A 27,078-nucleotide genomic window follows, 5' to 3' on the forward strand; every position below is an offset into this window, starting at 1 on the left:
ACACTATGAAGTCTCTGGATTCAATTTAATGATATAATGATATATAATATTATACTATACTAATATTATAATACATTGTATATAAATGTAATAATAATATTATGATGTAATACAATGTAATAATAATTATAATTGACTATTATAATTGTATATTTATATTACATGCAATATTACTAATAATATTGCGATATAGTTGTATAATATAATATATTGTATGTATATATACTTGTAAACCTCCCTGAGTCCCCTTCGGGGTGAGAAGGGCGGTATATAAATGTCGCAAATAAATAAATAAATAAATAATTCTAACAGGATACAAGCCTTTGTTAGCTTAACTATTAAAGATAAAGAACAAAATAAACTTCACGCTTAAAAAAAGAAGCTTTTATTAATCTTCTTTTACTCCGAAAGATGTTTGAGAACCACAGCCTTGTGTATATTTGTTAACCATGATTCATTGTGGAAGGAAAAACATAATGTGAATTAAATACATTGTATGTACGTAGCTTCTCAGACAGCCATTTCTTTTTGTTGTGATTACAACAAAACCACATTGGCCTGCCTAGCAAAACGACACAAACACCTCCTTCCTTCTTACACAGAAGCTTTTTTCATAGAGAGGAGGAAAAAGCAGGATAAAATCCTGGGAACTTTTTTGAAGTAAGTATTTTAGGGGAGCTGTTTAAAGATTGCCCACAAAATTATAAATATTACAATTTAGTCATGGAATTTGTGAACAGTTTGTCACAATAGAATAAAGCTGATTCTGAAAATAAGTGCAGGATCTTCTTCCACAAAACAGCGATACCATTACTGGCCCATAAAAATGCACAGCATTTTTGAAACTCTGACTTTTTCATCAAGAAAAGATGTTATAAATAAGAAAACACATGGTTTAGGTAATTACAGATCTACAGTTCGTGTAAGATGTTTCTCTTGTTAAGGCAGTGGTTCTCAAGCAGTGGGTCCCCAGGTATTTTGGCCGACAACTCCCAGAAATCCCAGCCAGTTTACCAGCTGTTAGGATTTCTGGGAGTTGAAGGCCAAAACATCTGGGGACTCACAGCTTGAGAACCACTGAGTTCAGGGATTTAATGCAGGCAGGGGCCATGTGGGAACTGAGACAAAGTGCAGTAAAAAGCAGCTCTTGGAATCCAGGGTGTCTGTCCGTTTGTGAAGCCACAGGCTCCTTTCTTAAGCAAATAGCATCAATGTGCCTTTGTACTTCAACATCTGGAAAATTGTCTTGAGACATGAGGATTGGGTTTTCTCCCAAATTAGCATAACCTAGGACAAGGGTGCATTGAGGTGTACTTGCCCCAGGATATGACAAATTAGCATCTTGTGCTAATTGGGCCTAAGTGATCAGTGTAAGTGATCCTTTTGTCTTTTTCTATGTTGCTCAGAAGTAAAATACTGATGCTTGAAATAAAATAACAATCTTGGCCAGTGATCAGTGTCGGTATGGACTGAAAGCAGGACTATGCTTGACAATTTCTTTAGCCAAAATTGTTTATTGGCTCTTTGCCTTTCTGCTTATCCCAGGTTTGTGTTCAGCTGGGAGGACAATATTTCGTTCCCATCCTACAGTATAGGACATAAACCAATACCAACTCAGTCCTTCTGAGTTGCCACTCAAGTCAGAGGCAAGGAGAATCTCTGACAATTACTTCTTCCTGGGGAGGTTACCCATTAGGTTCCTAGCCATAGAGAGCTTTAAAGACAATACCAACACCTTGAATCATGATTGAAAATGGACTGAGACTAGAGATGCTGTTTAAGCACTCATGTGTTGGGAGCCCAGGGCTTGATGTAAAGCTGGGACCCTACACCCATCTAATGTACTGATAGTCTCCACTACTATGTAGGGCCCTTTCACACAGCCATATAATCTAGAATATCAAGGCAGATAATCCACAATATCTGCTTTGAACTGGGTTACCTGAGTCCACACTGCCATATAATCCAGTTCAATGTAGATTTTATACAGTTGTGTGGAAGGGGCTGCAATGGAGATTGATCCTTTCTCCCTGGCTGCTTAGGGAGTGGGCACTGATGCAAGTACCTTAATTTCTGCAGTCACTGATTTGGTTGTGGGGATTTGTGTGGGCTTGCTTAATCTGATTTGCACAGAGTGGGAAAATGGCAGCCTCTGCCCCGAGCACAAGACTGACTCTTTTTCCCTCAATCAAAAAAATCCCCAAAGCTGATCAAGCAGCTAGTAGATGGGTGTTGCACCCTGCAGGCCCCCAGATGTTGTTTTGAACGAAGCTGCTGGCAGCAGATTCTACAAACAAGAAAGTTAAAGTTTTCAGCATGCATCTGAACTTTAGGCTCCCACCCACCATTACCAGTTGCTCACTGAAAATACACACATAGGATGTCCCATTGCAACATGTGGAGATATTGATTCATAATGACTTAAAACGGTGATCTCAGTCTTGGGTGGAGTGGCACAACACTAATTCCTTGGGGGAAGAAAGAAGCTGAGTGAGTTTTAATTCCTGTCTGTTAACATGATTCATATTTCGTAACAGGAGTTACTAATTTCCTCCAGTTTTATTCAGTGACCCAGTCTTGGGTGGAGCTGCACAACACCAATTCCTTGGGGGGAGAAAAATGCTAAGTGAGTTTTAATTTCTGTCTGTTGATGTTATTTGCATTTCATAACTGGAATTATTAATTTCCTCCAGTGCTATTCAATTACCCATCAAGTATATCTACAGTATGAACCCTAACAAAAACAAATACTTATTTTTCCAGTCTGTACAGCTGATTGAGAATCTCATGGTCTGAAAATTGGCCCCTGGTCCTGCTGCAGTTGCTCACCCTTATCTTAAAGAGACCATGGTATTATTTGTTTGTTGAAATAGATACAATGGCCTATATTGTAGACCATGTTTTTTATAGGTCTCTACAACAGGCCATCTTGAAAATTCCAAATGTCAGAGCTGCTGGTGACTGTTTCATATTAATCCTATCAAATCCCAAATTAATAATCAGAGAAGATGATTTTATTTACATTTGTAATGCTATTAAACATATTAAATCAACCATCAATGACCACACAGAATAAGAGTGAGGCAGTATATTTTCAGTACAAATGCTGTGCATGCCCAGAACTAGGAACTATTCCTGGGAAGTGTTGCATGGTACTGACAATCTTCCCTGAATATCTCAGTCTCCTTAGAGAAGGTTTTCCAGTATGCTTAATCTTCAAGTATAGATTAGGCATTTCCTCTTCTTCCCGTGATCTGAATGCAAGTGCCTCCATATTTGCAAGAGATGTGAATGTGGAACTGATGGATAGCATAATCCCTAGTCCACAGAACGTTGTTACGTCTCTCCAAAAGACACTATATGGCATCAAATTATTGCTTCTTCACACCAATCTCACTGTTTCCAGCACATCAGCCAATACATAAGTGCTATCCCATGCCCAACCAGGTTGCCTTAATGCCTTCTCAAGAATCTGAGCTGTCTCTTGGACTTCTGCTGGAGACAGTTTGTGCCTTGCCTGTTGCTGGCAGAACAGGATCTCATTGACTTCCTCTTCAATCTTACAGGTATAGAGGAAAGGGAAAATCTCTTTAAGGGTAGCTAAGACAGCATCTCGAAGCAGGGAGTCTCGGCACACCAAATTGAGAATAAAAATGCCTGTAGATAAGAAAGGTAAAAAGCTTCGTTTATTATCTGTGACTAACAACCAATCTCCTTTCACTAAATTTAATCCTAGTCTGATTTAAGAACCTTTAATGAGGCCACCCCCATCTTTCTTCCATTTGCTTCCATGAGATCTAGAAAACAATCTAAATAAGTGAATATATTAATTGATGGATTGATTTGCTTTATTTAATCCACAAAATCTAAAAAAAAGATATTTCACATATTCTTACATACCTGGAACTCTTCGTATCAGAGACCAAAATAAAGCATATCAGGAAAAACAAGTTGTGGTCCAAATATATCTGAAAAGTCCTTACCTTCCATTTTTAAAAGGGACCTTGCTTTCTGAAGAAAAGACTTCTCCACAAAAGCTGGTGGTGGGCAGCTCATTCCTAAGGTAGGGTCTTTGCTGTCCACATCAAACATGATAACATCATAGGAAGATGAAGCTGGAGAGATGAGTAAGAAAATAGTAGTGATGTGTCGATGTGAGAGTAACAGAAAGGGAGTGAATCAGTACAGAAAAGCCAATGTCCAATCTGTTAATGCAATATAGACTACAGCATGCCCACACATTACTATAGCTACAGCGTCATATCAAGATAGATAGATAGATAGAGAGAGAGAGAGAGAGAGAGAGAGAGAGAGAGAGAGAAAGAAAGAAAGAGAATCACCATCCATCTTCATAAGATCAAATTATTTTGCTTTCCAATACAGTAAACTTTCTGCTAAATAGAACTGGACTTAAAAACTGGGGCATCCTGATGCAAAATTCACCCTATTCAATGTCATTAATCTCCCATCATGGAAGACACTGTGGCAAGAAATTCCCTGACAGAACTGAAAACAGTTGAGAAAACTAATTCACAAAAGCATAGCTATTATTATAAACGTTTTTCATCTGGACAAGGTCGATGCTTTTTCTAGGCAGTGGCATTTAGCCAGGTTGTCTTTTCATCTGTGGAAACAGGCCTTCCCTGAAGGAGAATAATAACATTGAAAAGTCAGATGTATTGTGTATAATGGATGAATTGGGTTGGACCTCTGGAAATGGGACTTCACTACAGCCTAAATGAATTGACATCAGATGGGGTTTTTAATTTATTGTTGTTTGATTATGTTGTTAGTTGCTAATTACATCATGTTAGGTTTTTGTATCACTGTTTATTTTATTAGATATGTTTCTTTATGATGATGTTGTTAATTTTATTGTATGTCGTGTCTTTTTGCTTTTATATGCTGTTTGCTGCTTTGAGTCCCCACTCAGGAGAAAAGTGGGATAGAAATAAATAAATAAATGATGTCTACTGCTCTTGAGTTTTAGAGTTCTAAATTCAGTGACTAGGCTGCAACTGTATCTCAGTAAGAAGGTATTTACACATCATGTTGCCAAATAATATTTGACTTAAAAAGAACTGTCTTAGCAAACAGAGCACAACATTCACCACGTGGGAAAAAATGACTTTTTTCCATAGTAAGAAAAAAGGTTAGTATTTTCAATTTATGACTCAGTGGAAATAAGAAATCTGAACAAATACACTCTTCAATGGCAGACATTAATTCAGTACCTAATGGGAAAGAAAAAACTGAAGGCTAAACTAGGTATGATAGGGCAATTACATACAACTACAACTGTGCCTCATTTATGGAGGAATTTTAACATCAGCAGCATAGAACAAGGGAGTTCAATGCTGCTTCTCACTTCCACACAGCCAGCCATTTGGACTCCTCTGCCCCCAAATGTTCAATGCTAGAATCAATCCAGGATAAGAAGTAATATTTGAAGGTGATGGCCCATGTGTAGATTATGTGGGTAATTATTCTAAAAAGCCTTTTGCTAAACCATTTCCAACCCTTACATTTCCAATAACCTTTTCCAAAATACTTTTCAAAATGGTTTTTGTGTCTGGCCAGGAATTGAGGGAAAGCATGGGTGGGTGTAACATAACTTGACTAGAAGTTAATATCTCAATCTTTGTTTTATGAAAACCAGTATGAAAAGATAGCATGTAGTCAGTACACCTAGTAAAATAAAAATCAGATTTGTTTTATTATGCCAAGTAAGGGCTGAATGAGTCCAGCATCCTGTCTGTAAAAGCAGTTAGCGTTCTCCTCACTCACAAGATATGAAGATGGCAAAAGCCCTTACAGTTTGCCCTCAGTACCTGGTTATTTAGAAATATATGCCTCTGAACAAGGAGGCTTCATTGAAATATATAGGCTGTCACTCTTTTTTAGTTACCTAAGGAGGCTACAACTATGTCCAAAAGAAGTAATTTTTGTTACCCATGAATAGCAAATGTAAATGTTTTATTTTGTATTTGTCACACAAATTGTGGAAAACTGCAGTCAATCGAAGACAAAGAAAGTATTAATATAGCCACATATATAGTTCTTTTGGATTAACTACCTTATGAAAATAAAAGAATCTGCATGCTTTTATGTAGCTTGAAAAAAACATACCAGGTTCCATGGAATCATAGACCAGAACATGGGATGAGCACACTTAATTAATTTTATGAACTGCTTTTACAAAACTGTATCTCTTGAAGCAGCATGAAAGGAGAAAAAAGTTTAAGCCTTTCCCTCTTATACCATTTTAATGTTTAAATCCCCTCTAGTTCTTACTTCCCTCCTCCCAATGTTCTGAGCAACACAAATGTACAATAACAGAAATTTTCAATAGAATCCTGATATGCTTTGCCTCCAGAGTGACACTGAAGAACCACAAAGCAGTTTCTGTAACACCTAGGAAAGCACCTGCGAAGTTATTACCTTTTGTTCCAAGGCTGGCAACATAGGCTAAGCCATCCGCAATGTGAACTTTGAGCCTGTCATCTTGAGAGAAGCCAAACCAGTGTGTAGCAACTTCCAGCATGGCTGGGTCAATCTCCACCACATCAATACAGCATTGCAAGAAGTAATCATGGATGAAGAGAGGCAGGCTGCCACCACCCAGGCCAATAACTAACACACGGATCCGGGTTTCTACAGAGAACACACATAGAAGAGCTATAAATCAACATGTGCCATGCTGGTAGGGTGTACCTGCTAACAGAATATCTGTTACACAATCTTTGCATATCACCCCTTTAAATGTTAATCCAAACTCTTCTATATATGCACACATCAAAGCTACAGCTTTTTCAACTCAATGACAACTGTGTTCAGGAGTGAGGATATGAATCTTAACTGTACAATTTCTCTCCGTCTCTGAAATTATAATCACAATAACGCTTATTTTTTTTACAGTTCATTCCTGTACAGTCCATTACTTCTGAACATAGAAACCTTTAAATGCCCACAGCTCTACAATCTAGGATATTGAAAATGTAGTCAAGTCATTTGCAAGGAGTACCAAAGAGGCCAGAAAGCATTATAAATAACCATCTGGTTGTGCTGCTGATACACTCTAAATAGGGAGATTCCGAGAGTATCAGATGCAAGAAACACATCATTAAGAAAAGGAAACAGCGATTTAAAGCAAGCTGACACACAACTTGCCAACTGGTTCAGTCTGACCAGACACAGACATCACAGTTGGAAAGCAGAAGGCAGAGAGGATCTTCTACAACAGGAGCAAAATCTTCCTGTAAGCTTTTGGGTCTACAAGTACAATATCTCATCATAATTTGTGAATATTGTGCAACTCCTCCATGATTATATGATGGCAACACTCTTGGACAACAATAGATTTCAAAATGACCCATGTAAGATGGGATCAGATATCAAATAGGGATGCGTTATTGCCCCAACCTTATTTTCCATCTTCATAGCTATGATTCTACACCTTGTTGACAAGAAGCTTCTCACCGGTGTGGAAATCACATATTGGATAGATTGCAAGCTTTTTAACCTCAGGCTGAAAGCTAAAAGTAAGGTCATAACAACCTCTATTACAAAATTCCAGTATGCTGATGATAATGTTGTCTGTGTTCATTCAGAGGAAGACCTACAAGCCACTTTAAACACTTTTGCAGAAGCATATGAAAAGCTTAGCCTCTCACTGAATGTTGAGAAAACTAAAATGGCTCTACTAGCACGCACCAACTAATGGCAGCAAAAAGGTGAGTCTGAAAAAGCATAGCACCACTTTTCACTCAAGTGCTGGGTTACAATGGAAATGGAACTAATTGTGCTACCATACCTACCTGGGAGGCATTCGGGATTTTTCAGAAGACAGAGTCCAGCAATCATGGTTCTGTGATGAGCACAACACAGGTAGGTTTTGTCAATAGACGGATTGGCTGATACATCAATGGGTTCCTTTTGGCTACTGGAAGATGCACTTTTCTTCTTTTTGTGCTTCTTATTCCCTGTCCAATGGCAAATAAAACATCTCTAAAGCAAATGTATTACCATGAAAAAGAGAGGAGGAAGAAGTATGACATCACGTGAGAAATAGAACTTTAAATAGCCTTTCCCCTCCCACACTGGCTTGTTTTGACGTCAGTGAAGCACCAAAGCGCCAATACCTTTCAGTAAGTATCTTTCCCTTCCTAATAGTGTATAGAGTTTATTACAACCCACTTTTCTATCTTTGCTCTTCATATAGGGAACCACAATAGCCCCCTCAGGGCCGGCCGGAGATATTTTTTGATGTAAAGCGGGGGTGCTGAAAAGCGCCCCCGCCACCGGCGCCCTGGCCCCGCCCAGCGTGCCCTGGCCCCGCCTCCCACGCTGCGTGGGAGGCGGGGCCAGGGCGAATAGTGAGGGGGCGGGGCCAGAGTTGGCCCCGCCCCCCGTGCCCTGGCCCCGCCTCCCACGCAGCGTGGGAGGCGGGGCCAGGGCACGCTGGGCGGGGGGGCGGGGCCAGAGTTGGCCCCGCCTCCCACGCTACCCCCGCTCGCCCGTCTGGCCTTTTGTAGCAGGCCAGACTCAGCGGAGGTTTCTCCAGGCCGCGATTGCGGCCTGGAGGAACCTCCGCTGAGTCTGGCCTGCTACAAAAGGCCAGACGGGCGAGCGGGGGTAACGTGGGAGGCGGGGCCAGCTCTGACGCCGCTCCCCCCCCCCCCGCCCAGCGTGCCTTGGCCCTGCCTCCCACGCAACGTGGGAGGCGGGGCCAGGGCACGCTGGGCGGGGGGGGGCGGCGTCAGAGCTGGCCCCGCCTCCCACGCTACTCCCGCTCGCCCGTCTGGCCTTTTCTAGCAGGCCAGACGGGCCAGGGCGCACTGGGCGGGAGGCGGGGCACCGTCAGGGCGGTGCCCCGCCTCCCGCCCAGCCTGACGGCGCCCCCCCGGGCCTGCGCCCGAGGCGGCGGCGTCAGCTGCCGCATGAGTGGGGCCGGCCCTGAGCCCCCTTTTGGCCTGGCATACTGGAGTGAGTTAGGCTTGAGTAATTTGGATTTTAAGGACAGCGAGTTAGGCTTCAGTAACTGAAATTTTAACTGGAAATTTTCATGGAACACAGCTCTCAGCCCAATCTTATTATGTCAATACTATTTGTGCAGATTCAGAATCCTGAAGTGAGAGATTTCAGTCTTCCAACTATTATTTGTGCACAAAAATATATAAAGTAGATTTCTTTAGCTCTGTTAAAGGGTTTGACAGCCATGGTCCAATTGTGAGAAAGGCAAACTGACTTCATGCCATCTTGATGCACAGATGGCATGTGGTACAGAAAGGATATTCACCTTCTCCCAAATTTTAAAGCAGTGGTTCTCAACCTGTGGGTCTCCAGATGTTTTGGCCTTCAACTCCCAGAAATCCTAACAGCTGGTAAACTGGCTGGGATTTCTGGAAGTTGTAGGCCAAAATACCTGGGGACCCACAGGTTGAGAACTGCTGTTTTAAAATATCATCTTGGTTTACTGGCCAAACCGATTTTTTTTCTTGTTATCATTTCTTTGAGCTCTTTGTCAAGCAGAGGAGGTAGCTGGAGGCATAATCTTGCCTCAAACACCTGAGCCTAAAACCAGAACTTGGAAATGTTGGTAGTAGTGATTGCAGGGTTCTGGGACAGGTAGTAAAAAAGGTAAAATTTCAAAGCTATAGCTGAAATAAAAAGGCTGTTTTCTTATAAAAACACATGGCTGATAGCATGTGAACTGTTAGATTGACTCAATTTAGATAGTAAACAGTATCCAGCCCACTTTTTATTCCTCAAGATTTCAAACAAAGCTTATTAATAATTGAGTTCTTTACAAAATCATGAGGAAGAGGTGTTAACTTTGTTATAACTGAAACCAAGATCCTTTAAATCCTGGGAAGATTGTTTATACCTTTGCCATAATTTCAAGCTGTACACACTTCCACACTTAAATATTCATTTCCACAATTCAGGTCCTCAGTTCCTCAGCAGACATCAATATAATACAAAGACCGTAGCCTGCCATTGCTTGATGAAAATTCTCTCTCCTACTGCAATCCGATGTCACACATCTCATTTCACCTTTATGGGATGTCCTGGATGACAGCCTTGCTTCTGACTGCACCACATTCCTGTTGCTGAGGAAGATGAGGTGGCGGAAGTAGTGGGCACCATCTCCTTTCACATCTTCAATAATATATTCCCCACTACAGGGGCTAGTAGCACGATGTTGGATGGTGCGCATCCCAATGTCTCCATCCACTGACAGAAAGGGTACCTGAAGAAGGCAAGCTACCATCTTAGAGACAGCACCAGAAAAAGTATCAAAACAGACACACTAAGCAGTCAATGGATTGGGTAACCTTTTAGCAGGTTAAATCATTGCTCCTTCTATCCTACTTTCTGCTCACATGGCCTAGAATCAGTTCTTAGGTTTGATTGTTATCTCCTAGCCCTTCTATTTGAGCTAGAAGAAACTGAACCCAACACCTACCAGAATCTCTAACATAGAGCAACAGGTGTTTCTAGAAAAAGGGGGCTATGCCATTTTTATATTACAGATCCACATGACCTCACTGAAGTATATTTGGTGCACACTTTAGGAACACACATGGTAATCAATAATCAATCGCAGAATAGAAATCAAATAGTTTGAGTGGGATCTACAATTTTTAACAGATGCTGACGGCCAAGTCACAAACTGGTTATGTGATTGTGGTTCCTCCCTTACACTCACTTTCAGCTGAGGCTACGGAAGTCCTGTTCTGGAAAAAAGGCATGGAAAAAAGGCTTTTTCTTGAAGCTACTTTTTGCTAGTTAAGCGTATTCAGGACTGGCTTAGAGTATTACTAAAAGTGGTTCCCATGCAATCATTCCTTGCATCATGAGAACATCAATCAAGGTTGGATGCTGCATCATTTCATTTTCTGAAGCTCTTGCGAAAAATATTATTTAATTTATTTAGGACATTGATATTCTGTCTTTCAACCAAGAGAGACTCCTAGAGCAGCTGTCAAATTGTAAATCTTGACAGTTCCCAGTATTCATGCTTACGGTCTAAAAAAAAACACAGGACATAGACATGTATAGAAATGTGGACTTAAAGAATCGAAACTGCTACAGAATTTGACAGCAAGGAGAAAATAGCTTGAGTGATTTACCTGCTGCTGGGCTGGAAGTCCAGGTGGGGCCAACTCCATCACCTTTTCTGACAGTTCTGCCTGGATGGTTCCCATGTCTTCATACTGCTGATCTCTGTGTAAGACCACAGTTACTAAACGCCAGAACCCAGCACTTGCAGCCAATTGCTTCCGTCCTGCTTCTGTCCCAAATAGCCATTCATTTTCTCTTCCCTGTGGTACTGGGGACACACAGAAATGACAAATGTGTTTGCGACTGTCGATTCCTGTTCAGCTTGTGGTGTATCTACTAAGACTCCAAAACGCCTTTCATGTGCACTGTTTGCAAACCTGGTATCACCCATCCTCTATATCTGCATTTCATGTTTATTGCCAAAGTGTAGTATCGTACATTTCTCCCTGTTGAAATTCATTTTATTAGTTTTGGCTCAACTCTCTAATCTGTTAAGATCATTTTGGATTCTGATCCTGTCCTCTGGGATATTGACTATCCCTACCAATGTAGTGCCATCTGAAAATGTGATAATCATACCCTTTATTCCATCATTCAAGTAATTAAAAAAGATGTTGAATAACACTAAGCCCAGGACAGAACCCAGTGGGGTGATCATTTCTCTTCTGGATGAAGAGGAGCCATTGGAAAGCACCTTTTGGGTTCAGCCAATAAACCAATTCTGAAACCCCCTAATGGTAGCATTGTCTAGCCCACATTTTATTAAGTTTCTTTGTGAAAATGTCATAGGGAAACTTGTCAAAGGCCTTAGTGAAATTGAGATCTACTATATTCACAGCATTCTCTTCATCTACCAAGGCTGTAACTCTTATTTTAAAAAGGGATGCTTGTTTGGCATGACTTGTTTTCGAGAAATCCATGCTGACATTTAGTGATATGACATTCTTTTCTAAGTACTTACAATCCTTTTTTAAACTGCAATATACTACTGGTTTCATTTGGAAGAAAGAAAGTAAATGTATATCATGGTCGAAAGGTGGACATAACAGAACAAGTTTGCTTCCCAGTACTTGAAAATCTACCAAAAACAGATATAGTATTAGGACAGATAGCCTTAACTGCATTACTGCTACCCAACAAAATACAGTAGAGTCTCACTTATCCAACATAAACGGGCCGGCAGAATGTTGGATAAGCGAATATGTTGGATAATAAGGAGGCATTAAGGAAAAGCCTATTAAACATCAAATTAGGTTATGATTTTACAAATTAAGCACCAAAACATCATGTTATACAACAAATTTGACAGAAAAAGTAGTTCAATACGCAGTAATGCTATGTAGTAATTACTGTATTTACGAATTTAGCACCAAAATATCACGATGTATTGAAAACATTGACTACAAAAATGTGTTGGATAATCCAGAACGTTGGATAAGCGAGTGTTGGATAAGTGAGACTCTACTGTACTTTTTAGTATTATTAACAATATCCAGTTTTCCCCTAGTCATTATTAGCAATATATGGGAGCAAAAGGCTATAAGATGTTCCCTTGGGTTGTTTGGATTTAACTCAAGCTCCTAAGCATATAAACTTACTGATGAAGATGGCAAATTGATTGTCACGGGACACTTTCACGGTTGGGTTGTGTACAACATGTAAAGTATAGCGGACTTGGCTGGTATCGGTATCTTTGCTGCAGAGATCGAGACAGATGGTCCCTGCACTGGGATTTCTTCTGAGCTGACTCCGTAACAAACAATATTGTTGTCTCTCTTCTACTGCCTCAATCAGATGTTGAGTGCTGCTGAACCGGACAGGTTTGTGCTGTTCTTCAGTACACAGTTCTAGGATGCACAGAGTTGAGCCTGGGACAGGCTTTATCTTTGTCATAACATAGACAAAGACAGGAAGGGCAAACTCTCCTTCTGAAGTGTCTGTTTCATTGCTGGAGACTTGATGTATTCGAACCATCCAGCCTTGCTGGTAGAAATGTTCCACAGCTGCTTTCAACACATGTGCTTGTGCCAAGGAGACACAAAGATAACGCCCCCCAAACCGCAGAACCCGACCGATTTCAGCAAACATTCTTTCAGCCCGTCTCAGACTCATTTCTTCCGCATCAGTCAGCAGAGCATCAAGAGTGCCTTTGTCCAGCACCACTTGGAAGTGCCCATCAGGGAAATCCATCTGCAGCACATCCATAACCATGTAGGTCATCTTGGGTCTTAGATGAACACTGCGTTCCTGCATCTGTTTTACAACCAATTCACTTATGTCCACATTGATGATATCTTGATAACCTTCATCATAGAGCTCCTCACTCAGTTCTGAGTTTCCACAACCAACAACAAGGATCTAGAAGGAAAGCAAAGAAAGAACATTTTGAGGAAACCAAAAAGGTTGCTTAACAAAGCTATTTATAGAAAAATCAGACAAAAAGCTTGAAAAGAGGTATCAACCAGAAATACCAATGTAAGGTTTCCCATACTTTTCTTAACATACATAAGGGACAGACAAAAATGTGGCTGCTACGTATATCCCAAGAGTTCACACAAAGTCCACTGAAACATTTCACTTTGGTGATCCCATATTGTCACAAACATTTTTTTAAAAGCTGCACAAGATCAAAAACATAATTGTGAGGGTGAGAGATAATATTTTCATGTTTCCTGATTTTTCTTTAAAAAATGCCTGCTACAATCACAAAGCAGCTTAGAAAGAATACTGAATATTCTTCTTGATACAATCATTTTCTTCTTACTTAAAAGTTAAAAACATAGTTTCTTATTTTCATGAAGTCTGAAATGGCCAAATCGTTTAGATAAATAAAGAGATGAGGTTTAAATGCTCCTACGTGCCAACTTCAGCTGTCAAACTCATGACACATTACAATAATCAGAAAACTACTTAATGTCAAAAAAGAATCTTGCCATTCTACGAAATAATTTTTGAAAATGAAATATAAAATATATCAGAACAAGATAAAAAGAAAAGACATTTTGTATCTAAAAATTGTGAGATTCCTCTAAATCACATACCTTCATGTGCGCTATGAAGTATTATTTATTTTTGTCTGACCCAAATTTGTTTCTAGGCCAAGGGAATTCTAGCACCTGAACCAGCTTGCTGTACCCCAACAAAGTCAGTTAATCATCTCAAATCAAGGTGTAGTAAAAAGCAGTCAAAGTGTATAATGCAAAATCTAACTGAATCATATCAACAAGAATTTGGGGAAAGCCCAACAATATAATTATAATCCAAACTTACATTCCAACTAAAGAGACAGAATATGAAGAAAAATGAAAGATTTTATGCTGGAGCGCAGAAGGAAACAATAATAAACTTTATTTATATCCTGCCACAATCTCCCAAAAGGGACTCAGGGCAGCTTACAAAAGCACATACAAAGTGCAGTAAAATACACAAAATACAATAAAACAAATATACATAAATCAACATATAAAACCTCTATTAATTAAATAAAACACTCAATAAAACACAGCATTGACTGCAGATTTAAAATAAATGATATAGATATCAGATGTATAGTGACAGAGTGCAACAATTCATTTTATTCCCAAATTCTAACATTTGAAATTTTAATCATGATTGAAGGCTTGTGTGAAGAGCCATGTTTTCAAGTTTTTTCCACATAGATGTGCCCTGAGTCTAGAGGTACTGAAAGCTTTTAACTAATTCACTGTATCTATTGTCTACTTTAAAGTATATCTATTTCTGCTTTCATGTCTAGCTGTAAGCCTTTGCCCTTTCTTCTTTGATCCCAGTAATACTGTAATTCCAAGTCTTTGCCATTTTCTACTAATAGTATAACACCACCTGCATATTGTAAATTGTTGATGTTTCTAGCAAGAAGCGCCCTAGCTGGTGTATGTCCCTCACCTAAGTCAATTACACTACTTCTTCACATCTTTTCTTCCTTCTTATTTTGTGTTAATGTCAGCTCTGGAGGATGTGGAAGAGGAGCAAGGAAGCATCTTACAACTATGGAGATGTGAAATGCAAAGACAGCATTACTGTGATCTGCATAAATGGAACTTCTCAGTTCATTCAGTCTCTGATAATTTCCTATGTGGGTTGTCTGTAGTAAGTGGAAAGGTATTTGCAAGTAGCTGATGAGCAAAATATCTGGGTTGTTGAGAACTTTAGTTTTTCAGAGGAGAGATGCTTAGCAGTACACAATATATATCACAATTTTCTCCTGGTCTTTACAGACAAAACTGTGATTTTTCTGTCTCCTGCTTCCAGTTGAATTTCTGTGTTGGCCATCAGGGGAGGTCCATGTGTGCAGTCACCTCTTTGGCTTCTTGAAGAATTTGAATGAGCTGTTGACTTTTCAAAATTGCACCAACCATTCTCCTGCTTCATTTTTAATCCAAGGCTAATTTCTCCTTCAATCCTCAAACCCCACCTGCCTTGTTTCCAACAAACCTCACAACCTCTGAGGATGCCTACCATAGATGTGGGTGAAACATCAGGAGAGAATGATTTGGAATATGGCCATACAGCCTGGAAAACTAACAGCAACCCATCTTTGATTGTGTTGTCGAAGGCTTTCATGGCCGGGATCACAGGGTTGTTGTATGTCTTTCGGGCTGTGTGGCCATGTTCCAGAAGTATTCTCTCCTGATGTTTCGCCCACATCTATGGCAGGCATCCTCAGAGGTTGTGAGGTATGTGAGGTATCCGCCTGGAGGGCCGAAGTTTGCCTATGCTTGCTATACCCGCTTGGCTGCTCTTACCGAGTCCCGCGGGCGCAAGTACCGTTCCAGCGGCGCCCGGAGACTTTTCCAGGCCCCGTACCACTCGAAGGCCCGCCCGCCGCGCTCTCGAAAGAAGCGCTCCCAGAAGTCGGCCGAGGCGAAGTCCTGTGCGCGGCGCGGTAGCAGACGGAGCTCCGCCATGCTCGCTTCCCGCCCGCAAGTGAGAGAAGAGGAGGCCGAGTGCTTCCGGGTAGTGTGCGCATGTCTACTGTGGCTGCGCGCGCATGCGCACGGACGGACATGGCGTCAATGGCGGCTGCGGGCAGGACGGTGGTGCTAGTCACCGGCAACGCGAAGAAACTGGAGGAGGTGAGAAGAACCAACCTCTCCCTATTGCTTAATGGAAGTGGTTCCTTTGTTAAGATAGGCCCTTATTTTAGGCTTGTTAATCTTGTTCGCTATTTATTTAAGGATTGGAAGGCTCTCCTGCTGTATAGACTAAATGAGATGTCATCCGCCCCCCTCCCCCATATTTTAGCTGTGAGACCTCCATTGATATTATTTGCTGTCGAAGGCTTTCATGGCCGGAATCACTGGGCTATATGGCCATGATCCAGTAGCATTCTCGCCTGACGTTTCGCCTGCATCTGGCAAGCATCCTCAGAGGTTTGTGAGGTCTGTTGGAAACGAGGCAAGTGGGGTGTATATCTGTGGAACGTCCAAGGTGGGAGAAAGAACCCTTGTCTGAAGCAAATGTGAATGTTGCAATTGGCCAGCTTGATTAGCATTGAGTAGCTTTGCAGCTGCAAAGCCTGGCTGTTGCTATCTAGGGCATCCTCTGTTTGGGAGGTGGTAACTGGCACTTGATTGTTTGCTGTCTGGAGTTCTCTTGTTGCTGAATGTTCTTTATTTACTGTCCTGATTTTAGAGTTGTTGTTTTTTTAAAAAAAAATCTGTACTGGTAGCCAGATTGTGTTCATTTTCATAGTTTCCTCCTTTCTGTTGAAATTGTCCACATGCTTGTGGATTTCAGTGGCTTCTCTGTGTAGTCTGACATGGTAGTTAGAGTGGTCCAGCATATCTGTGTTCACAAATAATATGCTTTGTCCAGGTTGGTTCATAAAGTGCTCTGCTATGGCTGACTTCTCTGGTTGAGTTAGTCTGCAGTGTCTTTCATGTTCCTTGATTTGTGTTTGGGCAATGCTGCATATGGTGGTCCCTATGTAGACTTGTCCACAGCTGCATGGTATATGGTAGACTCCTAAAGAGGTGAGAGGATCCCTCTTGTCATTTGCTGAACGTAGCATTTATTGGATTTTCTTTGTGGGTCTGTAGATAGTTTGTAGGTTGTATTTCTTCATCAGCTTCCCTATGCGGTCAGTGGTTCCTTTGATGTATGGTAAGAACACTTTTCCTCTGAGTGGATCTTTGTCTTTGCTCTCATGGCTTCTTCTTGGCCTTGCAATTCTTCTGATATCTGCGGTGGACTGTAGAGCCCAGTTTAAGTGGTTCAGTTCACCTTGGAGGAGGTGGGGTTCGCAGATTCTTTGTGCATGATCTGCCAGGGCTTTAATTGTCCTTCTTTGTTGACCTGGGTGATGATTGGAGTTTTTATGTAGGTATCTATCCGTGTGTGTAGGTTTTCTGTAAACTGTGTGGACCAATTGTTAATTTGGTTTGCAGATGACTAGGAAAACTAGAAATTGTTTTCTTTTTCCATGGTAAATTGGATATTTGGGTGGATGTTGTTGATGTGGACTAGGAACTTGTTTAGTTCTTCTTCTCCATGGCTCCAAATGGTGAAGGTGTCATCCACATATCTGAACCATATAGTGGGCTTTTTGGAGGCTGTTTCCAGGTTTTGTTTCTCAAAGTGTTCCATGTAGAAATTTGGAATCATCAGAAGATAATGCTACTGGAACATGGCTATACAGCCCAAAACACTCGCAGCAACCCAAAACAAATGTAATTTATGAATGTAGACTGTAATATGTTAATTTTACAGAACTAGCTTAATTCAGCCTAGTTTGGTGTCTAGATAGAACACGAACTTCCTCAACCTTGTATATCATGAATGTTCATTGTCAACTGCTGTCTTTGAACACCTTATTTTATTTTTTTGGTTATTTAATATTTAATGTTTATTTTACTCAAGTGATATTTGTCTTTACTGTTCTAATATTGAAATCTGAAATATATACAGAAAGTCTTTACAAATTACACTATGTAACATGATTTTTTTGTTCCTGGGTTATAAACGTCATTTCCTAATTGGATTTATTATAAAAACATGGGGAAAGTTTATTCAACTGCAAAAGCTTTGCTTTGGCGGGACATCTTGCAGCACATTTTGCTATCGTTTTTCAATGAATATCTCATAAGGGTCTCAACCAACTCAACATAGTTTGCGGCAGCCATGCAAACTAAGTTTCTGGAGTATAACAACCACTTTCAAAATAAGTACTGCATAATTAAACAGGAAATTACACTTTCAAACCAGGAACATAATTTAATTTTGTTACATAGTGTTATGGGGAAACTTTTTTTTTAATCTTTAGAAACATTGCACTAGAGTTAAATGTTGCTGCCGGAGATTTGGAAGGCACAGGGTGGTTGTTCCTCGCAGGGGGATGTGACCACGAAGCTGGCAGAAGCCAGCTGACTGCTTGTGCCTTTATCTTGCAGGTTATTCAAATCCTAGGTGATTCATTTCCTTGCAAACTGGTTGCAAAGAAAATAGACTGTGAGTCCCAACCTTCTTACTTCATTTTGTTCTGTGTGGCTCTTACTCTGTGGTAACCATAACTTTTCCTTTTCTAGTGCCTGAGTACCAAGGAGAGCCTGATGACATTTCAATCCAGAAGTGCCAAGAAGCAGCTAAACAGGTCCTTGTCTCTTACCTTTGAAACGCTCCTTAGCAATAGGATGCCCAAGGGCAACAGCCATTAAAAATCTCCTTTAACGTATATACTACTATTCTTAAGCCTTTTGAGAGTTACTATATACATTATGATGAGGTAGAACAAGATGCATATACAGCAGAGAGCTGCAAGTAATCATTATTTACTCCCTTTCGTATGTTAAATTCTGTACTTATTGGTCAAGGATGTAATAGAAATGATATGTGGTTTAAAAAACTAATTTAAATAATCAGGAGTGTAAAAAGACATGTGACTATTGCATGCAACCCACATGATAGAAATAATTATTTTGTAAGCCTTTAATTGCATAAGAGTGGGACACAATATTTCAAATAAATACATAAGAAACCACTAATCTTTTGGTTTAATTTTAAGTCAAATCTGGCTATCTGATGCTGACAAACATATTCTCTTTTTACAGATTCAGGGACCAGTTATAGTAGAAGATACATGTTTGTGTTTTAATGCTCTTGGAGGACTCCCAGGGCCATATATGTAAGTATGCATAATGGATTTACTAAAAGCATGCATATTAACTTTTAAAAATCCCACGATTCTTTGTGATCTGTAAGCTCTTTTAGAATTTGCTGTTATGTTCTGGAAATATATGGGAAGTGTGATTTTCTTTGAGCTACATAAGAAGTCTGTAAAGCCATATAACAAAACAGAAGAGGGGGAATGGGGAGCAATAGAAATCACATTTCAGAATTCTGAAGATCCTGCCTTGAAGGATTAACTATGTGCACAGCCTCACTAAAATTACCATTCACAGTGAGTATTAATCTCATCTATAGATTGTTTAGATAATTATTATTATAATTTCTTGCCCACCTCTCCTTACAGCTCAAGGCAGGGCACAGTATAGCTAAAAACACATAATAAAACATTCAATAAAATACATATATTAAAACATATAACATTTGCATATTAAAATACATAGAACAAAGATTAAACTATAGCAGTCACAGGACATGATCTTAAAATTCAGTTAAATTTGACTAGGTAGGCCTGTCATTCAGAAGAGATAGGTCTTCAGTTTAGTTTTGAATTCTTAAAGCTGATTTAGCTGTTGGAGCACTTCTGGCAGGTCATTCCACAGTCTTGGGGCAGCTGATGAAAAGACCCTCGGTGATGTTTTCTAGTCAGGTTCTGGTTGGTTGGGCAGTTGCCCCACAGAGGACCTCAGTGTCCTGAGAGGTGGATTATACAGGAAAATACAATCCTGTAGGTAACCTGGACCCAAAGCATGTAGGGCCTTAAAGGTCAAACCCATACTTTGTACTTAATCATTGATTGCAAGGAATTGTAAGGAATCCATATAACTAAGTCCATTTAGTGCTAGCCTTAAATTTTTTGTGAAATGAATAGGAGCCATGAGGGGTTCAAGTGTGCATTTGTATTCAATTTCTATTCATTAAAGTAGTTCAGAAGTCTTTGGGATGATTATTCCAATGAGTCTGCAAAGATTTCTGCTAACTTCTGGACTGAGCTTTTGTACTGTGAGATACATTAGTTTGTCTTTGAAATTCTTAGAAACTTCAAAGTGTTACAAAATACAGCTGCTGCGTGACAGCTATAATGTCTACACATATATGAGGCTTCAGCGTTCAACAGCATTCACTGGTACTCTGCCTTTGTGCACAATTCAAATTTCTAGTCAGTAGATATAAAGGCTCAGACAGCTTGGACCTGGATACTATTAGTATGAGCTTGATTAAATCCTTTATTGTTTTGGAGGCTCTTTTGTGGATACCCCACCCTCTGAGGGATATGAAATGTTAATAGGAAAGCGGGCTTTCTGTGTCATCAGACCTTTGATTTCAGTGTTTTTATGCATTTGCTGCTTTTTAATAAATTCTGATGATTTGGATTAAGTTCTGCAAATTCTCTGCTGTTTCTGTGGGTTTCTTGATTATCATTTTATTTCAAACTATATACTGCCTTGGAATATCTGAAAGGCAACCCATATGTGCATTATATAAAAAATGTTACATATTTATTTAGTGAGTATATCTTGGGTTTTCCTGCTTCTAACATGTTTGTTGTTATTTGAATTTATTACATTTGTCAGAATAAAGATAATTATTTGTATTTGACTTTTTGTTTCAGCAAATGGTTCCTAGAGAAACTAAAACCAGAAGGTAATTCAGCCCTTACTTTTATCTACTTCTGGCTGCTTTGATTGGGCCTCTCATCTATAGATTGTTTAGATTTTTTCTGAAGATTTTTGTTGAAATAGTCAAACACACAAACCACTTCACCATACTGTTAAAATACACATGCATTGAGAATAGCTTCTCTGCCCTTTAAGGGCACAGTATATGTTGGGAGTTAGACAGAATACTGAATGTCATTGTGATCTTTATGTATCACAAAACGGTTTTACGATTGTGCAAAGACCTGATTCAGAACATTCTACAGCTCTCAAGCTTGGTGGGATATGAACATTGTACTTGAATGGCAGATGGGAAAGCCAAAAGTTTGACATGCACCTGGACTGATAAGAAGATAGGAATTTGAGAGTGGGAGTTGAAGTGAGATGGTACCAAGGTCAGTTGGTACCAGAAACGATGCAAATATCCTTGATGTCATGTTTTGATTAAAGAACCAATTGCTGTGAAGTCAGGCAAATGTAACAATATAGATGTTAACCAATTAACATATTGGCATGTAAATTTTTGAATAAAACCTTTATAAAATAGTGTGACTGAGGTTAATCACTTAGTCCTGACAACACATAGTGTGTAGCTCTGCTTTTGCAGACTTTTCAATAAAGTTTGTTTGAAAGTGAGACTGTTATTGAGAATCAGGCTAGGCCTACAAGTGACATCCTGTTCCAATTCCCAGATATCTATATTTCCCTGTTAGGTTCTGTATATGTATCTGTTTTGTATTAACATATATATGACATCTCCTTTTCTATGGTGTAGGTCTCTACAAACTGTTAGCTGGATTTGAAGACAAGTCTGCATATGCTCTCTGCACCTTTGCTTTTAGCACTGGAAATCCAAAGGACAAAGTGAAGCTATTCAAAGGCCAGACTCATGTGGGTACATGTTTTAATGTAGCTAAATTGTAAATGGTAAAGCAAAGAAGGCCCATACTGCGCAAATAAAATTATTAGTTTGACACAGGAGATCACAGTCCAGTGGACAACTAGTTCAGTGAGTTGCATTGCTGGTGCTGTTCCCAGTTTTCGTCTGAACAGTAAAATATAATCTTTTAAAATGTCTTTCACATATGGAATCTAAGTAGGTTTATTTCTTCAGTAATACAGTACAATAGACTACTACCAGTATCTTCTTGTGCAGATGAAGACTGCACAATTAAGACAATTCCTTAAAGTCACCTTCCAAGTTTATGGCAGATGTTAAAATACTCATAACTCCTCTTAAGCATTATAACACATTCAGCTATCCTATTCGTTTGTGGGAGAATCTCTGCCAGTTTGGGAGGGAAGAGTTTTGACATTTGTTTGACAGACATAGCCTATTTTGTGTTGTCGAAGGCTTTCATGCCTGGAATCATTGGGTTGCTGTGAGTTTTCCAGGCTGTATGGTCATGTTCCAAAAGCATTTTCTCCTGACATTTCACTTGCATCTATGGCGGGCATCCTCAGAGGTTGTGAGGTCTGTTGGAAACAAGGCAAGTAGGGTTTATATATCTGTGGAATATTCAGAGCGGGAGAAAGAACTCTTGTCTGCTTGAAGCAGGTGTGAATGTTTCAATTGGCCACTTTGATTAACATTAAATAGCCTTTCAGTTTCAAGGTCTGGCTGTTTACTGCCTGGGGAATCCTTTGTTGGGAGTTGTTAGCTGGCCCTCATTGCTTCATGTCTGGAATTCCCGTTTTCAGAGTGTTGTTCTTTACTGTCCTAATTTTAGAGTTTTTAAAAATACTGGTAGCCAGATTTTGTTCATTTTCATGGTTTCCTCCTTTCTGTTGAAATTGTCCACATGCTTGTGGATTTCAATGGCTTCTCTGTGTCGATCTTAGAAAACTATTTCTTGATTTAAGGCATTGTTTGGATATCAGCCAGCATGCCAATGAGTAATTTGTATACATCATTATAGTCTGTATTCTTAGTAATTCTAAAATATTGTTCTGGGCTTCTCAGTACCCTGACATTTGTTTCACTTACAGTAGCAATTTAGAACAATCTGCTCTTCTTATATTTCAGTTGTCCTTATGTATCCACTTTCTACTTGGTCACACTCTGGTTTGAATTTTGTAGGTGAATTTGAAGGTGACTGATGTGTAAGAAGACTATCCTGTTTTCTCTGCTTATCTGCACCTCATACATTTTCAGCAATGAAATATAGATAATTTTGACATGATGCCAAGTACCACAGGTTAACCCAGAACATAAAATATCCCTTACCGTATATATCAATTTACAGGGACACATAGTTGACCCAAGAGGACCTAGAGACTTTGGATGGGATCCATGCTTCCAGCCAGAGGGTTATGATAAGACGTAAGTGACTCTTTGCCTCTCCATTGCTTTCAATAGACAGAATTGGTTAATAAAACTATCCTGGCTAGTTTGTGTACTATAAAGAAGATGCAAACAGGGTTATGTTAAGTGTTCATATGTATATTGATAGCAGTGATGTTTTGATGTAGACATGCCCCGTAGCATTGTAACACTTGTGAAGGACTCATTGTTTAGGCCAGAGCTTTCCAAACGGTGTGTCGCAACACATTAGTGTGTCAGCTGCAATGTTTAGGTGGATCATGCCTGGTGTGAGGAACGGCAGAGACCCAGGGTTCAAGAGCGTTATCTGAGCCCTGCAGGCTGAGGCATCTCTCCCTCCTTGGGTTTTTCCATTTGCGCCTTCTCATTCAACACAACTCAGCAGCTCTTCTTGCCACCTCTTTCCCAGTCCTACTCTTTTCCTCCCATGGCTGTGGTTTTGCCCACCATGCGTTCTGCCTTTCCTCCAAGGGATACTCAACATGGAGTTTACAAATAGGATATAGATTCAGCAAAAACAGTGCTGCCATTATGGTATGGATTGTGTCCTCGCTGTTGGGTTTGCTAAGGAGGGATGATCAAGTCAGGCAAGCTGGAAGTGGGCTTGACCGTCTGGCAAAATTTGAATCCATCCCTGTTGTGCCCCTTTTCACCACTGGGCCTTTTGCCCCTCCCCCCCCCCCCCCAATGGAGCTGCCACAGAGGGGGCTGGCTTGCAGTAGGCATATTGTGGGGGAGGGGGAGGTGAGTTTTAAACAAGTGCCTGGTTTGAGGAAGAACACACCCTTCTGTTTTGCAAGTAAAACTGAATTAATGTCATGAAATGATGCATTTCTAAAAAGTGTGACACCTGCATGAAATGTTTGGAAGGCTCTGGCTTAGGCCATTATGGTGTGCAGCTTTAAACACATCATATTATCTGCTATAGAATTATTGGACTGCCCCAGCTAATGATGGATGTGTTCTGTTCTTATCCTTCCCAGGTATGCTGAATTGCCTAAGTCTGTGAAAAACTCTATCTCTCATCGTTACAAAGCACTGAAAGAGCTGTCTACATATTTTGCTCAACAGAACAATTCAGCAGAGGCCATATCTGGCTTCAGTTAGTCTGCTAGAGTCTAGGATGCTGTGTTTGTTGTACAAAAATTGTAATTGGAGAATGATATCATGATTTGCTTGTTTGCATAGATTGTATACAATAAAACTACTTTTCTCAAAGATCGCTTGGTGTATCCTCACAGTTTCTGAAGGAAAGTTCTCCAAACAAATCAAGTTTTCAAAGAGTTTCAAGATACGCTAGTACTGTTCGCCCTACTTCTCCACAGATTCTGTATACATAGATTCAGTCATCCGTAGATTCAAAATATTCCCTCCCCTCAAAACAAATTCCAAAAAACAAACCCTGATTTTCCCATTTTATATAAAAGACACCATTTTATATGGTATTGTGACATGAATGGCTGGTTTTGCAGATGATGCCATTGGGAACTGCTTGGCTTTCTGGACCATGTTCTGAGATTTAATGTAATTAGGTGTCTTGTCATGCAAAGGGTTGGACCTCACACAACTTGCCAGGAACATTTTTGCTAAGAGTCTCAGAAACCTGATCAGGAGGACTTTAAACAGAGTTATCTGGGGGAGGGAAAAAGTATTTTTGAAGGCAGGAGTTTAACAGGAGAGAACACCATAACTATTATAGAGCAAATAGTACAAAGACTTAGCAGTGAGGAGGGTAAAAAATAAATCAGCAGCTAGGGAGGTACAGTCTATGGCCTTTGGCATCTAGAGCATGGAGAAAAAATAAAAATAGAAAAAATTAAAAAAAGAAAAAAATATATAAAAAATTTAAACAAATTACATGTTGACTTTCATTCTTCTGTTTTATAATTTTAGTACTTTTTCTTCGACATTAGCAAGTTCCTATCCCCTTTGATCTTTGAAATTCCAACCACCTTATCTCTTTTTACTCTTAGTAGTTCAAATTGATATATTCCTCCAATGTTGACCAATCGGTCATTTTTACTCCTCTGTCTAGGTTTTTTCCCCCCAATAAGTATGTTAGTTTGTCCATATCTTTTATCTCCAATACCTTATTTATCCAATCTTCTTTATCCAGAATATTTTCTAGTTTGCACATATTTAGCAAAAACCATTCTTGCAGCTGTCGTAAGAAAGGTAAATACTTTTTCTTTATTGATATCACCGAGGAGACTGGTCTCAAACACAACCAGTAAATATATTTCGGGTTTCATTTTGTAATTATTTTTTAGTATTTTCTGACATTCCTTGTGCGTCATGTTCCAAAATGACTGCCTTGTCACAAGTCCACCAATAATGGTAGAAGTGCCTTCTTTAGCCTTATATTTCCAGCATTTGTTGTGGGATCCTTTGTACATTATGCTTATTTTCTTTTGTACATTATGCTTATTTTCTTTACCTTAGAAACCGCATCTCCCCCTATGAACCTGCACGCTCTCTTCGATTGTCCAGGGGAGGCCCTCCTCTCGCTTCCACCACCCTCGCAGTCGCGGTTGGTGGGGACGAGAGAGAGGGCCTTCTCCGTCGTGGCCCCCCCGGCTTTGGAACTCGCTCCCCAGGGAGATCAGGCAGGCCCCTACCCTCCTCTCCTTCCGGAAGAGCCTAAAAACCTGGCTCTTCCAAAAGGCCTTCGATGATTAATCGTTGTAGGTTTTGATTTATTTGCCCATTCAACATTAGCTCCATCATTGATGCTTTGCCATTATTACATTGCACTTTATTGACTACTTTAGCTGTGAAACTACCTCTCCCCATTTTGAAATATTCTGCATTTTGGCCCAGATCCGTCTATTAGTCTCCTGTTTTTAACATTTTATGCTGTATGTTGATTTTTATGACTATTTTATTGATGCGGAGATTTTATTGTTGGGATATTTGTTGGGATATTTGCTTTTAACTGGAGCGAATTACAGGGCGCGTTCAACGCCTCTGTTTAAGGAGCTCCACTGGCTGCCATTTATTTTCCAGGCCCAATTCAAGGTGCAGGTTATCACCTACAAAGCCCTAAACGGTTTGGGACCCACCTACCTTAGAGACCGCATCTCCCTCTATGAACCCATGTGTTCTCTTCGCTCGTCGGGGGAGGCCCTTCTCTCGCTCCCACCACCCTCACAGTCACGGTTCAGGCAGGCCCCTACCCTCCTCTCCTTCCGGAAGAGCTTAAAAACCTGGCTCTTCCAAAAGGCCTTCGATGTTTAATTGTTGCTGGATTGATCTATCTGTCCATTCCATAATAGTCCCATTGTTGTTGTCTTGCCATTTTATACCGCACTTTATTGTCCATTCAACTGTGAAATTTCCTTTTCCCATTTCATAACACTCTGCACTTTGCCTGGGATCTACGACTTAGTTTCCTGTTTTTAACACTATCCTGCTTGTTGATTTTAATGATTGTTTTTATTGATGTTGATTTTTTTACTGGGATAATTGTTTTATTGCTTTGTTACTGTTATTTGTTTGTTTTATCGGGCCAGGCCCCATGTAAGCTGCCCCGAATCCCTTCGGGGAGATGGGGCGGGGTATAAAAATAAAGTTATTATTATTATTATTATTGTCCTGTTGCTATTATTATATTGTTGTGTCGGGTAAGGCCCCATGTAAGCCGCCCCGAGTCCCTTCGGGGAGATGGAGCGGGGTATAAAAATAAAGTTATTATTATTATTATTATTGTCCTGTTGCTATTACAGTAGAGTCTCACTTATCCAATATAAACGGGCCGGAAGAACGTTGGATAAGCAAATATGTTGGATAATAAGGAGAGATTAAGGAAAAGCCTATTACACATCAAATTAGGTTATGATTTCAAAAATTAAGCACCAAAACATCATGTTATACAACAAATTTGACAGA

The 27,078-nt window shown here is 40.0% G+C and overlaps 2 protein-coding genes across 3 annotated transcripts; one reads left to right on the plus strand and one right to left on the minus strand.

The window, feature by feature from the left end:
- Positions 1-369: 369 nt before the first annotated feature.
- Positions 370-16,038, minus strand: mettl13 (methyltransferase 13, eEF1A N-terminus and K55). Its single transcript, XM_003225461.4, has 8 exons — positions 15,831-16,038; positions 12,666-13,425; positions 11,136-11,335; positions 10,057-10,252; positions 7,818-7,982; positions 6,442-6,654; positions 3,984-4,115; positions 370-3,657 (listed from the first exon to the last, which is right to left on the minus strand). The coding sequence occupies exons 1-8, from the start codon at positions 15,990-15,992 to the stop codon at positions 3,383-3,385; spliced, it is 2,103 nt and encodes a 700-aa protein (XP_003225509.1). The 5' UTR covers positions 15,993-16,038; the 3' UTR covers positions 370-3,382.
- On the plus strand, positions 16,010-24,410 carry itpa (inosine triphosphatase). Of its 2 annotated transcripts, XM_003225448.4 has the most exons (8): positions 16,010-16,160; positions 18,477-18,534; positions 18,612-18,676; positions 19,134-19,207; positions 20,822-20,853; positions 21,643-21,758; positions 23,114-23,190; positions 24,174-24,410. In XM_003225448.4, the coding sequence occupies exons 1-8, from the start codon at positions 16,053-16,055 to the stop codon at positions 24,295-24,297; spliced, it is 654 nt and encodes a 217-aa protein (XP_003225496.2). In that variant the 5' UTR covers positions 16,010-16,052; the 3' UTR covers positions 24,298-24,410. The 2 variants fall into 2 exon arrangements, with proteins under 2 accessions (XP_003225496.2, XP_016851778.1); XM_016996289.2 differs by lacking the exon at positions 18,477-18,534 and having other exon boundaries at positions 16,053-16,160.
- Positions 24,411-27,078: the final 2,668 nt, after the last annotated feature.

This window comes from Anolis carolinensis, chromosome 4, assembly GCF_035594765.1.
Source record: "Anolis carolinensis isolate JA03-04 chromosome 4, rAnoCar3.1.pri, whole genome shotgun sequence".
NCBI classification, from domain to species: domain Eukaryota; kingdom Metazoa; phylum Chordata; class Lepidosauria; order Squamata; family Dactyloidae; genus Anolis; species Anolis carolinensis.

What these genes read in the sequence shown, in the direction of transcription:
- mettl13 (XM_003225461.4), bottom strand. Translation starts at nt 15,992, where the DNA reads ATGGCGGAGCTCCGTCTGCTACCGCGCCGCGCACAGGACTTCGCCTCG. An exon ending in TGCCAGCCTTGGAACAAAAG is followed by an intron (nt 4,116 to 6,441) that starts GTAATAACTTCG and finishes TCATCTCTCCAG; the next exon opens with CTTCATCTTCCTATGATGTT. An exon ending in GTCCCTTTTAAAAATGGAAG is followed by an intron (nt 3,658 to 3,983) that starts GTAAGGACTTTT and finishes TCTTATCTACAG; the next exon opens with GCATTTTTATTCTCAATTTG.
- itpa (XM_003225448.4), top strand. Translation starts at nt 16,053, where the DNA reads ATGTCTACTGTGGCTGCGCGCGCATGCGCACGGACGGACATGGCGTCA. An exon ending in ACGCGAAGAAACTGGAGGAG is followed by an intron (nt 16,161 to 18,476) that starts GTGAGAAGAACC and finishes TTTATCTTGCAG; the next exon opens with GTTATTCAAATCCTAGGTGA. An exon ending in GGTTGCAAAGAAAATAGACT is followed by an intron (nt 18,535 to 18,611) that starts GTGAGTCCCAAC and finishes TTCCTTTTCTAG; the next exon opens with TGCCTGAGTACCAAGGAGAG.